Here is a 16,184-nt window from a genome sequence, read left to right as displayed (position 1 = left end):
TTACCCAGCCGCTTTCAGAATACAGCCCTAAAGAATCAAATTGCACGTTGTAGTAATGGGAACAATCATACACCACAGTAATTGCCAGTGGGAGTAATGTTTGATTACAGAGCCCAGTAACATTTTCAGTGCATAAGAAACTTCAAAGCAGTCTCAGCTCAATTCTGTTCTTCATTCAAGAATAACAGATTTCCTGAGATTTGTCCTGAGAAGAATAAGTTGGTAGCTACTTTATTAAAAAGAAACGAACAGAGGGTACAACTGTCAAATTGTAGGTTTGGCCGTAGTCCCCCTAACAGCACAATCCCATGCAGTGTGTAGGAAGTTAATTCAGAAATAAATACCACTGAATTCAATGGGTCTTACTCCCATTGGGATGTCAATTCCAATGTTATGATTATTTTAAAGCCATCCACGGGAATTCCATTGACCCAGAGACAGAAAGAAAAGTCAGCATGTTAGGTGTCGGCGTTTAAAATAGAGCTTTCTCTGATCAGCAAAAATATGTTTCAAAGTTATACTGGACCGACACCCCCTCCCCAAAAAAGTTGTGTCAAGGAAGAGGTATTGTAACGTGACACAGTTGTGGATGCTCTGTGCCAAGGCTTCAAGGTGGGCTATAAGAGTGCAATTGTGGTGCAGATCATTGACAAGTTGCAATTTGTCCATCTCTCCTGCTGTATTCCAGCAGGTGAAAACAGCTCCTGCCCGCAGAGCATGCTGGGATTCCCAACAGGGCTTTGCCTTGATAGCTCTGGGAAAACAACAGCATGTTGCCGTCTAAATGGTAGCTAGACAGCTTTGAAGCCCCTGCTGAACAACAGAACGGCGGAGTAAAATCTGCATGGAGAGATATAATTGTAGTAAGCACTTCCATTAGCTTCGCTGTCTAAACCACAGTCCCTTGGGACTTGTTCTGCTTCTCGGCAAAGTATTTTCCCACAGTTGCTGTCCACAGAGCCGTGGTGACTTTATCTGAACAGTGCAGTGCTTTAGAAAGAATGTTGCTGAAGGATCGCATTTTCCGCAAAACTGGTAGGACCAGCTAGGGCTTGAAGAAGGAACTTGATGGTTGGTGGGCTTTCGGGGATCTGCTCAAGACTGCAGAGACATGGGGAAAGCATAACAGTGATAGTCCATTGCCTCCCCTCGCCTCTGGCCTAGAAATGTTTGCAGGCTGGGCCTGGGATGGGGTCTGGGATAGAGCCATTGTGGTGTAGTGGTTAAGAGCAGTAGTCCCCGCTCCTCCACATGCAGCTGTTGGGTGACCTTGGGCTAGTCACTCTTCTCTGAAGTCTCTCAGCCCCACTCACCTCACAGAGTGTTTGTTGTGGGGGAGGAAGGGAAAGGAGAATATTAGCCGCTTTGAGACTCCTTCGGGTAGTGATAAAGTGGGGTATCAAATCCAAACTCCTCCTCCTCTTCTTCTTCTAGTTTAGGTCTTCCTTGGCCTTCCCTTCAAGCCCAGAGGTGGGAGATCAGGACTCTTTCCACATCACATCCTCTCCTCAGCCCTTCACGAGCCCTGCTTCTTACTCTCCTTGAGTGCTCTTGCCTGGCAATGACGTGTCCTTGGACTCTGGGTCATGCCCCTTGCTTGCTTGGATTGAGGGCAGAAAGGGGTCTGTCTGTGTGTATGTAGATACTAACTAGCCTACTGTACAACTGTATAATGTACATGTTCTTCTCCTTCTCCTTTTGCTTCTGGCCCATGGGGGCCTGGAAGGGAATGCATTCCTTTGGCTGAAAATGGCCTCCTACTTCTGCTTTCCTACCTGTTTGTCATGACCCTTCATCGGCCAGGAGTCAGCTTCGCCTACTGAACAGCAGCCTGAAGTGGATGAAGTCAGAGCGACTCCACTTGTAGCTGATGAGCCTTCACAGAAAAAGAGGCACTGATGAGAACCGCTGGCCCTGGACTTCTTAAACAGAACTCTCAGCAGTAGTCAGATGCTGGAAACAACGCCTTTGGTCCCCAGCTCTACCTTGGTCTCCATCTTGACCCTTGGCTCAGGATCATCTGGATGCCTGACCTCTGGGCTGTGAGGCTTTGTATGTGGATTCTGCTCTCAGGCAAGTGTTCCTCAGAGGCTCCTAACCCGTGCTTGCTCAGCAATGGAACTCAGTCAAGGCTGCGGCACTACCTTTGAGTACATACCGTGGTTTTCACTCCAGACAGTGTGTGATGGCCTGGGAGTCTGATTCAGAGGCTGAACCAGAGGAATCCCAGCCTGCACAGGAGTCCCCACCTCCAGGGCCGGCTGAGCCGGGGCAGGGCCTTGAATCTGAAGCGCCTGCACCTGTGCCAGATCCTCAGGAGCAGACACCAGATGAATCTACTCCAGAGGTGATTGAGGACCCATTGCCTACAGATGCGCCTCTCCCAGCCCTGTCAGGGGAAGGTGGGCCTCCCCCTGGGTCCGGTAACCCTCCAGCCTCTCCTGAGCTGCAGAGGCTCAGGGCAGAGAGGCGGAGGGAACTGGGTTCTCTCAGGAGGAATGCTCGCCTTAAGGCCAGGAGAGGCGGGTCACCTGTGGGCCGGGACTGCCCCTGGCCTCCGAGAAGATAAAGGCCAGTCAGCCCGGTCCCAGGTTGCGGGAGCAACGTTGTTGGAAACCTGTTTCTGCCAGCACCCAGACCTGTTCTTCCGGAGTTCCTGACCACGCCCAGCTTCCTGCTTTGGACCCCACTTCGCCCTTGGTGGACAGTCTCCAGACCCTCGACCCAGGACCAGACTCTGACCACGCCTCTCGGTAACCTCCCCCGGGTGCAGCATACAGTGAATGGCTACCCCTTTCTAGATACCACCGCCCCTAACTCGCCTGTCCACCATCCATTCAAACTCAACTCTGCCTTTGCTGCTCATAGCCAAGAGAAGAAAGTAGCCTAACCCTCAGAAGGTGTCTAATTCAGAAAAAGCTAGAGCAATCCTAAGGTAGGATGTCAGGTAGTTCAGGTAGGATGTGTCTATGATATGGCAGATCTGCCAACACATCTGAAGCTTGGCAGATCAGAAGACAGCAGATTCACCAAACATTTCAGCCTAGCAGATCTTTTACAAATGTCCGCCTTTGAGAGAAAAGTGATGGGAAGATTAGCTACAACAGCTCTGATTCAGGTCCCTCTCAGGGGAATGCATTTAGGAGGTCCACAGCTGACATGCTCCATTTCAGAGCCCAGCACTGGCTAGAGCCAACCAAAGCATCACTGGCAAGAGCTCTCCACCCATCAAGGTCTCCACAATGGTGGAGTATTCCCCCCCATAGCAAAAAACAAAAAACAAAACAATGGGGAACACGTCCACCATATCCTGACTGTGGTCCCCCAGATGTTGCTGGACTACAACTCCCATCATGGCTGACGATTAACCATGCTGGCTGGGGCTGATTGGAGCTCGAGTCCCACACCATCTGGAGGGCCAAGCATCCTATGACAGTAGGGTGAGATTTCTCTCTTGGTTCATCTCTCTCAGAGTACGCTAGATGGTGAATACATTTGTTTATCAATTATGTATTAAACATATTTGTTACCCACCCTCCACACACAAAAATGCAAAATTCAATACCTGTATAGCAAACAGTTAAAACTACAATGAACCAATAAAAACATTTATATAAAGAAATAACCATCGCACTGTCCCAAAAGCCTGGTATTAAGCATATTTCAGGTAACATAAAATAAAAAATACAAATAGGTCAGAAGAACATGGAGAAAAGCAAAGGAAATTCTTAATGTGAATTCAGTCGCTATTCATTGCTGTTGAGCAGAGTAATACTGAATCAATATCTTTATCAGAAACCTGTCCCTGCCAAAACACAGCTGTGATAACCCAGGACTTCCTTACCTGCCTTCTTCTCAAGGGTTCGACCACTATTCTGATGCACAGTTCCAGATCATTGAGATAGTCTTTTTCGGTCTGGACCATTTCTGTAATTATCTTCTGCCTTCTAGCCATCAGACGCCTGTTCAGCTGTTCTTCACTTTCCAGGGGTGAGCCAACTGGCCCCAAGGACCCTGCTTGTGGTGCCATTTTTTCTGTAAGAAACAAACACCACTTCTGTTTCTTTCTTTATTTTTAAAAAAATATCAGTAAGGGCTAGCAACTTTTGCTGCTTTCAAACAAACCAAGGTGAAGTTCAATCGTAGTTTGCCATAAGCAAAAGCTTATGAACTTCTCACAGCTGTGCCAAAGGAAAGTATGAAGAAGCATAAGAGCCTGAGGATCACCTCAGCCTGTTTCCAACACAGTAAACCATGGCTTGCCTTGCCTTTTAAATACAGCCACTCACATCATTTTGATATATATGAGAGTGGTAGGAAGGATACCCACCTTTTCTATAGGGTTTTGTTTTCCTAAGAAAAACACACACAACCACACCAATGCAGAACAGCAGAAAAAACCCATTAGGACAACTCTGAGTTTACTTTCAGCTCATATATGCTGCATTATAGAACAATCCTAACCTTTGATTTGAGCTGATGGAGGGGATTAGGATGCAGCAATTTCCTTCCACCTGGCTGTGCCAGCATCTCTGTGCACATAGAGATTGGCTGGGTCTGCCAATGGTGTAGGCTATGAATGGGCTACCACTGCTGCATTCCCATTGGTGGAGGCCAATGTAAGCCCCCCAAATAGGGCAGGACTGGAGAAGGGGTCGGCCACGGTTGGTTTGGGTTTTTAAGGAGGTCCAGCAGCACAAGAGGAGACTGCTTTAATGCCTCTGCCCTGCCAGAGCAACAAAAGTACCGTATTTTTCGCTCTATAAGACGCACCAGAACATAAGATGCACCTAGTTTTTGGAGGAGGAAAATAAGAAAAAAAAATCTGAATCCCAGAAGCCAGAACAGCAAGAGGGATCACTGTGCAGAGAAAGCAGCAGCCCCTCTTGCTGTTCTGGCTTCTGGGATAGCTGTGCAGCCTGCATTCTCTCCATAAGTTGCACACACATTTCCCCTTACTTTTTAGGAGAGAAAAAGTGAGTCTTATAGAGCAAAAAAATGGTATTTTAAAAAAACACCCGACCCTCTCTATCTTTTGGTGAATGCATTGCAGAAGGCTGAACTAGATGATCCACTACAACTCTACAATTCTGATTCATCCTCCGAATGAAATGAATCCTAAGAAGGTCTAACTTCATTTGCACATTTTCATCTCCTTGCTTCTTCCCTCCCTTCACAATCTGAGTTTAGATTGTAAGCTTCTTGGAGCAGGGACCTGCCTGGTATATTTATAAAGCACCATACACGTCTTTTGTACTACAGAAATAAATGATACAAGGACTGTTTTCACAAGTAACGTTCCCAATGTTATACTGCATGAATTAAAAATATGAAATTAACTTCCGGGTCGGCGCCATCGCCGAATGGCGGGCTCCCTCAGAGCTCCGGAGGGAGCCTGCTCGGCAGGGGCTGGGTCCTACCGCACCGGCGATGCGGGGACCCTCAAAAACCACGGCCAGAGTGAGGCCGTGGACATGGAGACTCGGCTGGCACCGTTAGCGCCCTCCCGGCTCGTGAAGGAGCCTTTTTAAAGGCTACGGATCGGGCACCGGGGAGAAGCGTGGTGCTTTGAGTTCTCTGCTATCCCTGCCGAGCGCAGCCGCATGCCATCCGGCGGAGAGCGCTGACTTCTTCTATTGAAAATCTGGATCTAAAAGAAGAACCCGTGAGTAATTGGATTATGGATTAAAAAAGAGGGATAAATTTTTAAAATCTGGAGCGAACGGGGGAGGTGGAAAAAAGGAAGTCAGCCTACCCCTTAATTGTAGAAGAGCCAAAACAAAGGACTTAACGACTAAGATCGAGCGTATCTCTATCTTCATGAATTAGCAACTTTGCGAGGGAAAACTATAAGACTGTGCTGGAGGAGAAAAGTGGAATTTGTATTAAAAAAAACAACCCCCCCCCCCCCCCGGAATCCCTGGAGTGATCCGCGAAACTACCTGGGGAAGAGCATCGGGAGTTTTGACAGCTGTCAAAGGCTGTCAAAACGGAAGAATAAAGCAGGGACTTTGCTTTGAAGACTTTGCCGGTTACATTTGTTTTAAATTGTATACAAATTGTTTCAAATAAGGATTTACAAACTATTTGGACTAATGGATTTGATCTGGAAGGGAACTTAGTTACTGCGATCCACCTAGAGGAGCTGAGCGACATTGCATGTGTTTTTCTCAGGAAACCTGAACAGTTGTAACTTTTAATCTCTTGGGAACTGCAGAAATGGAACATTGTTTTGTCTACAGAGGGCTACAAACTACAGGAAACAATGGATTCTTTAGTTGGAAAACGAAAGGGACATGACATAATGTTTTGCTTCTGAATAACAAGCCTCTGCAGAAAATAAGAAGGTCATGGAAAAAGAACATTTTTGCGGGAAAACAGGGAAACAGAAGGAGGAGAGAGAATGATATGGAAACATCATGAACTGGACAGAATTGGGAACATTTGGGACATCCAGATTTGACAAGCTTATGGAAATTAAATGGGAGTTTCTTACTCCTGGATATAAAAATCTGGATAGAAAAAATGGGCCCCTTTTTGAGACAGACTCCTTCCAAGATTGGACATTTGTAATTAAATATGACTGGCAAACTACTAGAGGGATATGGATTAAGCGGGTAGGAACTTCAGGAAGACATTAGGATGAAGGGATAGAAGGAACACAACAGAGAAAGGGGGGAGGGAAATTTGGAATCCAAAGGTTGTAAAATTATTATCTTTTTTTCTTTTTTTATAAAATTTTGAAAGGGGGAACTCGTGGAAGGGAAAAAATCGATCTTAGGGGATGGGAATTTGGAAAAATTGGGTTATTGATGTTAAGTGAGTCATGGGATAAAAACTTGTTGAATTTAATTGCTTATTCGGAAGATTTGGAACGCAATTGGGGGCGGGAAGGGGAAGTCCTGGCTTTGGTTTTGGAAGAAAGTGTATGAATTGGATCTAATTTGTTTTTAATTTGGAAAATCTTAATAAAAATTATATTAAAAAAAATAAAAATAAAAATATGAAATTAAACCAGTTCCCTCTTCTTTGGATGCACTGTGCTGCCATTGAGACTGAAAGGGGGCTAGTGTGGCCTTGGAAATCAGATCTCTGTCTAATTGCATTCTTTTATAATATTACTAACTTTTGAGGGCAGTGTTGAAAAATCCATAGAATTTGATCCACCTTCTATGAATAAAAAAAAAAACTTCAGAGGTAACATAAAATCAGTGTGACAGATGCAGGCACTAAGTATTTCTTATTTATTTGTTTATGTACGCATTAGTCACATTTCTAGATCATCCTTCCTCCCTAGGCAGCCCACAACAAAATATAAACATGTATACAACAATAACTTTTAAAAATACCTTTGTAAAACTCAGAACAATAAAAACACACCAATCAGCAGTCATTTTTGTTCCCTATAAGAGACCATCCTTCCTTTCGATCCCCTGTGTTTTACAGATAATGTGATTTGTTTTCTAACTAGCTCAGTCAAGGGCTTCTGCATTCCAAGTCAAGAGCTTGTGCATCCTACTCTTGATTTGATAGTAATGGCATGGAAGTTGGAGTAATGTACCCAAAAGCACGTATTCCAAGCACCAGACACCCACCTCTCTCAATTAGATATTTGCATCCACAGCAGGGTGGATGTGGGGGAAGGGAAGCCTTGCTTTTGGCTCCTTGCCATTACGCAATACAATAGGAGCTCCTGGTTTGCTTGTCCTTGGTGGTGTCGGGTTACATGCCTGCAAGGCTCTCCCTGAGGGGATGACATTGCCAAATAAGCTACCTGTGTCCTTTGCAAACAAAAAAAAAGTATATTGGAAAAATTAGAATAATAATAGCAATAGTAAAAAGCAAACCATTTCCCATGTCATGCAAGGTAAATCTCTGCACTTACCTCCACAGGTGTAATGGGGTGGGTGGGTGTGATTCTCTGAGTGAGAGAGTGGCAGGAGAATGTGTGTGTGTGTTTGCAAAGCCCTTGGCAAGCTGTGCAACTCTAAACTCTGCAGCAACTCTCTATGCATCAGCTTGCAAGAGGTGTGTTGGGGGCAGTGTTGGGATGGGCTGAGGGAGGGTCTGCCGCCAGGAGTGTGGATATTCCAGTCTTTCCACTGCATGGATTCTTCCATTCAAGGATTTAAATAAGCCCTTTTAAGTGTGCAAACTTTCAGAAAGCACACCCAGCTGTGTGACATGCCACTTAAAAAGACACAGACACACATGGCCATTATTTGAATATTTCCTTTGTGGGGGGAAAGGCATGGAACCACCTGGTTTGCCGAAGCTTACTGGCTTATGTGCTTGCCAGCTGAAAGATTGCCATTTGGTGCCTTGGAGCCATGCCGCATTTAGTCTTCTGTAGCCACACAGGCAACCCCCATGTTGCCCCACCCCATGGCTACTTGGAATTCTGGGAGGGCAGAGGAGCAATGATGCTGGACATGAGAACATAAGAAGATGTGCCAGTCCAATGGCCCATTTAGTCCAGCATCCAGGCCAGCAGGCCAAACGTGACCCACCAGGGATAAAATTTGGCCCACAAAGCTGTTTCCCCCCAAATTATGCCATCAGGGGTGTGGCAGATAGGAATGTGGCTGCCAGTGCCACAGTGGTGCTGGCAGCAGGGTCAGGGAGGGGTCAGAGGTCAAATCTGCCACAATGACCTTGGTAGCATGTTAGGTAAGGGTGCTGAGAGCTGCTAGCAGACCCCTATTGCCCTTAGGTAAAGGTAAAGGGTAAAGGGACCCCTGACCATTAGGTCCAGTCGTGGACAACTCTGGGTTTGCAGCGCTCATCTCGCTTTACTAGCCGAGAGAGACGGTGTACAGCTTCCAGGTCATGTGGCCAGCATGACTAAGCCACTTCTGGTGAACCAGAGCAGCACGCAGAAATGCCATTTACCTTCCCGCTGGTGTGGTACCTATTTATCTACTTGCACTTCGTGCTTTGGAACTGCTAGGTTGGCAGGAGCAGGGACCGAGCAATGGGTGCTCACCCCGTCGCAGGGATTCAAACTGCCGACCTTCTGATCAGCAAGTCCTAGGCTCTGTGGTTTAACCCACCGCATCACCCACATCCCCCTATTCGCCTTACAGAGCTACAATTCTCAGAGTAGTTTAACTGTTGATTTGCTATTCCCACTGAACTCTGGGAATTCTGGCTCGGTGAGTGGAATAGGAGTATCCTTAACAACTCTCAGTACTCTTATCAAACTACATTTCCCATGAAGCTTTGGGAGAAGCATTTATAGCGGTATGATACTGATTCATAGCGTAGATAGCGCCTGTGCATGTTTTGCTCGGCATAAAGAAGTTCTAAAAATACGTGTGTATCTAGATTTCCAGGGTATTTGAACAGAGGAAACATTATAGTCTCTGTGACCTTGCATGAACCGCCACCAAATTTGAGAGTGCTCTGATACTATCAGGTCCAGTGACAGATTATTGATTAGGTAATCCAAACTCCAGACACCGGGTTTTGTTTTCCAATGAATTATTTTTTTGGCAATAGATATGAAAAAGGCATCCCTTCCAGGAAATATCTGGTTTCAATTTCCTGACCATAGAGTCTTTTAATTGCTAACCGAGTGCTCTCTGGAGTGTTGAAAGAGCTCAATGAAAGAAAGAAGAATTGCGCATATGAAATAATATCCTCACTGTGATTTTTTTTCCTGGTTGATTCAGGTGACCATTTTCTCTTCTCACTGGGTGATAATTTCTGAAGTCAATGCATAAAAGGATCCCTGTATGGATTCTGCAATAGTCATTTCTGAAAGTTACAGGGGTGGAATTCGGGATGGGTTTGCAGCATCTCCAAAGAATAGTGGTCACAGAATTTATTTATTAGAAGAAGAAGAGTTTGGATTTGATATCCCGCTTTATCACTACCCGAAGGAGTCTCAAAGCGGCTAACGTTCTCCTTTCCCTTCCTCCCCCACAACAAACACTCTGTGAGGTGAGTGGGGCTTGAGAGACTTCAGAGAAGTGTGACTAGCCCAAGGTCACCCAGCAGCTGCATGTGGAGGAGCGGAGACGCGAACCCGGTTCCCCAGATTACGAGACTACCGCTCTTAACCACTACACCACACTGGCTCTTTACATTTACATATTACATTGATATCCTGCCCTTCATCCAAGGAGCTCTTCTCACCTGTGTCGAAAAAATTCTATTGGCCATAGGATAGCTCAGTCGGTAGAGCATGTGACTCTTAAACTCAAGGTCGTGGATTCGAGTCCCATGCTGGGCAAAAAGTTGGGTTGGAATATATGACCCTTGTCCAACAATGCTATGATTCATAGCTGTCGACATTTCCCCCCTTTTTTAAAGGGAATAGGATTCCTCGCAAGAAAAGGGAAAAGTTGACAGCTATGCTATGATTCCACAAGTATGTTTCTGAGCCTGCTTGGAAATTCTGCTTCCTCAGTAGTCACTGTAACCTCAGTTAAATTTACCTTCATTTTTTTTTTTTGCCCAAAAGAACAATGCCGTGTCTTGTTAATAAAGAGTTCAATATGAAAAGGGAAGAAATCAAGGCCCATAGAAAATATTTTTTACCTACCTGCTGGTCCCTCCCCCCCCCCATGTAATTATAGCCTCAACATTATAGACTGTTGTATTCCTATTTGTAACTTGATTCTATTGAGGAAAAAGGGCTATATATACACATGCAGCAGGACATCAATAATGGAAACAAATCCATTGAAGAGAAAGTGCGACTGACCTGCATGGACAACCTCCAGAGTTAAAGGAAATTTGGCAGCCAGTAAGAAAGAATCAGCATCCCTAAGGGCTGAGAGATGGGGGGGAGGCCCTGCCCTATATAAACTTTAGCTTAGGAAAGAAAGTCGCTGCCTTGATGGGTTGCATATACCCCACTCCCCACAGACCAATGGTATTTTTTTTCTAACCTCTGTAGTGCACTGCCTGCTTAAAGATGGTGATTGTCCACTTAAATTACACTAACCTGTCAAAGTAAGTAGAAAAGAGGAAGTTTGAGATGTGTCCAACAGTAGTATTGGTAAACCACTGAAAGAGATTTCAGAAACATTCTTGGAGGACCAACTTTATAAATTTTAATAAGGAATGTTTCACAGATAACAACACCACTTTTCAGAGATGCATGGGTGAAGGAGGAGATGCAGTACAAAGAATCGTGGGGATCCAGAGCAAGTTTCTATCATTTGTAGACCCTGAGATATGAGGCAAAATATACAAGCACTATTTGTCTTATTTTTCTGGTGAGAAACTAGCCTGTTTCCCCCCATCCCCCAGCGTTTTACTTATCTGCCAGTCCACCCCTTCCTTCTGGGAAAAAAATCCTACAGCCACCTATGCAAAGAAGTTAGTATTGCAATGACCAGCATTGTGGTGTTTTTGTTTGTTTGTTTGTTTGTTTGTTTTTGAGACCTCGTGTAAAATCATGCAAATTTGCATTTAGTTTTACTGGATCTGACTTTTATCCAGGTATGAGTGTGTGTTTCTATCTATATCTTGGAGAGATGACCCAGGCAACAAAGTATATTATAACATATACAATAGAACTGACAAACCTAGACAGCATCTTAAAAAGCAGACACATCACCTTGCCGACAAAGGTCCGTATAGTTAAAGCTATGGTTTTCCCAGTAGTGATGTATGGAAGTGAAAGCTGGACCATCAAGAAGGCTGATCGCCGAAGAATTGATGCTTTTGAATTATGGTGCTGGAGGAGACTCTTGAGAGTCCCATGGACTGCAAGAAGATCAAACCTCTCCATTCTGAAGGAAATCAGCCCTGAGCGCTCACTGGAAGGACAGATCGTGAAGCTGAGGCTCCAATACTTTGGCCACCTCATGAGAAGAGAAGACTCCCTGGAAAAGACCCTGATGTTGGGAAAGATTGAGGGCACAAGGAGAAGGGGACAACAGAGGACGAGATGGTTGGACAGTGTTCTTGAAGCTACCAACATGAGTTTGGCCAAACTGCGGGAGGCAGTGGAAGACAGAAGTGCATGGCGTGCTCTGGTCCATGGGGTCACGAAGAGTCGGACACGACTAAACAACAACAATAGAACTGCAACTTCCTATATACTAACAGCCAGCTCATTCTGCAGGTGCCAATCCTTATATTACCAAAATGGTTCTTCCCCCATTGCAAACAACAGGGAGATATCAGCTGACTTGGAGAGGGGAATCCCAAAGCTCTGCAGCAACACACACACACACACACACACACACCAAGTACCATCTAAAGAGGCAGGGACCCAGCAACAAATCTGAGCATGCTCAGTGGGCACTGAGGGCTAAGTGTCTGTTGGAGGGAGGGGATGGAATGGAGTTTACTTGAAGAGGGCATTGCTGGCTGACTCAGACACTGAACAAGACATCGCAGCATTTTGCTGAAAGTCCCACTTGTTCACTGGATTTGCAGTGCAATCTTACGCGGGTATATACTACAGAAACTCAAAAGCAAGCCCTTATTGAGTTACTTAAGTGAAAAGGAAGCATGTGTAGGATTGTAGCCTGAAACCATCTTGATTGACTAAAACAGGTACCGGTACTTCGGTTAATCAAGCCACAGGTTTAAAAACGTTGTTTTGCATTACTTTTAAAATGCAAGTATTTAAAGCACCAGTGGACACAATTGGATATGCATGGCAGAGCAGGATACAGCAACAGACTCCGCCCCTTGACCTATATGCATATTCATGGAGCCCTTATATGTTTGAGACTTCAAGTCGGCCATTGGGGATTGGCATCATTGGGCTAATGCTCACACCCCAGTAGGGGGAGCAATACCAATTCATGGGGTCTCCTGGCCCTGCTATTCCCCCTCCTGGCTTGTCTTTGCAGGCCCTCTTTAGGTGATAAGTGAGAGGAGCACGGAGAAGGAGCAATAACATCCACATTCCTTGTCCTCTCTTGGTATCCAGCAACTGAAGCCAGAAGTGAGGGAAGCAAGGGAGGCTTCCTTTCCCATGGAACTATCCACTGGGAGCATCTTGATCAAGGGAACCCACACTATGGGGCTATTTGATTTTTCATGGGATCAAATGAATGACTGGACTCTCTTTTATGGAATGACAGCCCTGATAGGAAATGCTCTTTGAACAATAAAACAAGCTGACTGTGAATCATAGAACCATAGCGTTGCAGTGTAAAGTCTAATGTTTCAATGGCAAGGTCAACCGTATTCAGCACCCGACATCAAACGAGAGAAAATTACAAAATGCCGCTAACAGGCTAGGCAAAGTTGTGAAATCTAGTTCCCATGCAAATTGGGCCAGGTCCAACGGGCACGTAAGCTCCGGGGCATATTTAGTGCTCACCAGGAACTAGATCATATGACATGAAAGTACGTCCTGGAATTACTGAATAGGTATTGTGGAAGGTGGGGTGAGCAGAACACTGCCGGCACTGGGTTTGTATATATAGCAGAGCAACATAGCCTTCTCTTGACACACCAAGCAAATGCACACATTCTGTTTCCTTGTGTGTTAAGAAGAATGTTCTGTGTAGCTGAAGTGTTCTGCCTGGTAGCTTTTGCATATAAGGAAATGCCGTGTCTGCAGTACCCTTTAAAAGGGCTGGAGGGAGTTGGGACTAAGAACAACATGGACTATTGTTCATCACAGAGATCTAGTTCTCCCTGGAAAGGGGGGGGGGTTGAAAGCCTATGGGGACATGGCCTTAGGGCAGCATAACCAAACCTGTTCCGTATTACCAGTGTAGTTTTACAGACTGCATTCCTCCAGTGAGGCGAAAAGAAATTTCACTGTAGTTATTTAAACCATTTTGCTGATAATCCTATGCACACTTACAGGTAAACATACGTAGAACTGGCATGTTGATCGTATAGCCTAGCCCTCTTTTAGAGGATAGTTGTCTAGGAAGTCATTTTAATGCTGCACAGATGGTTCTGCATTTTTATTTTCCCTGCTCAGAAATGGCACTTTATTTTCATTATTTCAAATCTGCTACAAGTCCTAGGAACCATGTTTTTTCTCCCTGCACTCTGGGAGATCAGAGTTCTGCTGAATTCACGGAGACAGCTGTGCAATAAATAGCACTGGGGATTGCAGTTTGCAGAAGAGAAAACACACCCTTCTGCCCAAAGGGAATAGATATGTGTAAAATAAAATGTCATTGTACTTATGTGCGGCCTCAGGGGTGTGCAGGGGTGGAAAATGTATGTTGTCTCAGATCACCCGTTCCTAATCTAAACAAGAAAATAACCAAATCAAAGCATCTCCCCCCCGCCCCGCAATACAAACGTTCACCAGGTGACTTCTTACTATTTAAGGCTGCCTACAAAATATCTCACCCTGTCTGTATATTTCAATGCGTGGCTTCAATGCATTAAAATTGCCCCTTGTGTAACTTACAAAGTGTTACAGCAGGAGCAGTATGACAGTTATAATGCTGCAAAATTGCATTTAATCACGCACTTCCCCTCAACGTGAGATGAACTAGGTTCCCTTCAAAGTATTTCCCAGGTTAGTGGTGCTACAGTGAAGAACCTATTTCTTACAACAGCAACAACAATAATACCGGCAAATGCTTAATAAGATCTATTTCACAAAAATGTTTTCCACCAGCTCACACCACATCTAACCTGCTCACCACCTTCCATCACAGCTAACACCATCATGCAAGCTTCTCTGGTATGGAATTGTTTTCCAATAGTTAGACCAGTACTTCAGAAATGTGGGTCACAATGCAGTCCTAGCCAGGTCTACTCAGAAGTAAAGATTCACTGAATTCCACGAGGCTGGCTCCCAGGTTAATAGGGTTAGGTCTGCAGCCTCAAGCCCTTCCTCTCCTCATTTTTATTACCTTGTAATTTCTGGTTGTATTCACTCCTGTCGGACTGACTCCTCCTCAAAGTCCCAGAGCTGTTGTGGTCTCCAGAAATATGACTCTCCACCACCGTGTCTGTCTTCCTCCTCTCCAGCATGTACAGCCTGTGCCTTATGAAGGTCAAGTTTTTTTTCCTGGCCCCCACACTTTCTTTCCCAGGTGGCTCTTTGGTGTCCATTTCCACACCAGAGCAGGAAAAGAAAGGAGATGGAAAAGGAAGAAACCTGATTGAGTAGAAAAGCTAAGCTGGTTCTCCCTTGCAGGAGGTGTGTTTGCCGGCTTGTTGCTTGGGTGAATGGAGCAGCTTCTCCAATGGATCAGCTGTCTTGCTCAAAGTTCCACTTCTTACCTGGCTCACCTGACTGCCACCTCTGCAGCCTAGCAGGGCTCCACCCCTATGAAGTCATCCTTTAGTTACACTGACTGGGGAACCAGACACCTGTTACCTGAGAGACTTGCAGCACAGGGCATGGCATAGCAGCAGGGACTGATCAGCTGGCAAGGCCCTTTCGGGAGCATGCAGGCTCACTTGCATATCTTTCCCTCATTTTTACACCTCTTCTTTTTATCACCTTTTTATCTATGTGAAAACAAACTAATGCATGGGTTTAACTCTGCTTCTCCACCCTCGGCATATCCTGTCCTTTAGGTGAAGTAGGTGGAGACTTTGCATATCTTTACACTTGACAGGCAGTGGACACCTGAGTCATTGTCATGCAAGGCAAGGTGAGAACATCTCTATTCTCATGCTACAGGGCATGATTAACTAACTCAGATAGAGGTCAATGTTTTTTATAGCTCAATCCAATGCTCAGTTGCAAGGCCTGTTTGTGATTACAAGGTTGCATTTATTTATTTTATGGTTGGAACAAAATTATACATATATTCCCTTCACTCAATTGAAACACTTTGTATTCTGTTAAGCAGCAACTGTAACATCTAAGTTCTGTGCACTGCAAGGAGCAAAATAAGGTGTTTTTTTGTTTTTGTTTTTAAAATGCTTTTTAAAAACCAAAACTTGACCTTCCTCCAAATCGCTGAGAGTAGCATACAAGGCTACCCTGCCCGATTATCCTCACAATTACTGTTTATTTTATTTTTTAAAAAAAATAAAACCTGCCTTTCTGTTTATACAGATAGTAGATTGGAGTGCAATCTATATATTTTTTAAAAAACCCACACAATACAATTCTAAATAAACAACAGAGAGGACAACAGTGGCAGAGCAGGTCAAACAGTAAAACCCTTAAATTGCCCAGGTGGATAAACTTAAGTCTTGACATGGTTCCAAAATGTTAACAAGGCTGGCACCAGTTGCACATCTAAAGGGGGGGGCATTCTGCAGAAGGGGCACCA

At 44.9% G+C, this 16,184-nt stretch overlaps 1 protein-coding gene across 2 annotated transcripts in view; it reads right to left on the bottom strand.

Annotated features, from left to right (window-relative positions):
• ARHGEF38 (Rho guanine nucleotide exchange factor 38) overlaps positions 1-15,169 on the bottom strand; it is a 52,915-nt gene extending 37,746 nt beyond the window's left edge. For both annotated transcript variants that reach the window (XM_081924946.1, XM_081924947.1), the window contains exons 1-2: positions 14,805-15,169; positions 3,845-4,035 (exon numbers count right to left, since the gene is read on the bottom strand). In XM_081924946.1, the coding sequence (XP_081781072.1) occupies positions 3,845-4,035; positions 14,805-15,006 (393 nt within the window). In that variant the 5' untranslated portion in view covers positions 15,007-15,169. The remainder of the gene's footprint in view (positions 1-3,844; positions 4,036-14,804) is intronic.
• Positions 15,170-16,184: the final 1,015 nt, after the last annotated feature.

This window comes from Podarcis melisellensis (assembly GCF_964234715.1).
Source record: "Podarcis melisellensis genome assembly, chromosome: 9".
NCBI classification, from domain to species: Eukaryota; Metazoa; Chordata; class Lepidosauria; order Squamata; family Lacertidae; genus Podarcis; species Podarcis melisellensis.
The sequence above is the reverse complement of the archived record's forward strand: the minus strand, read 5'-3'. Positions and strand labels throughout refer to the sequence as shown.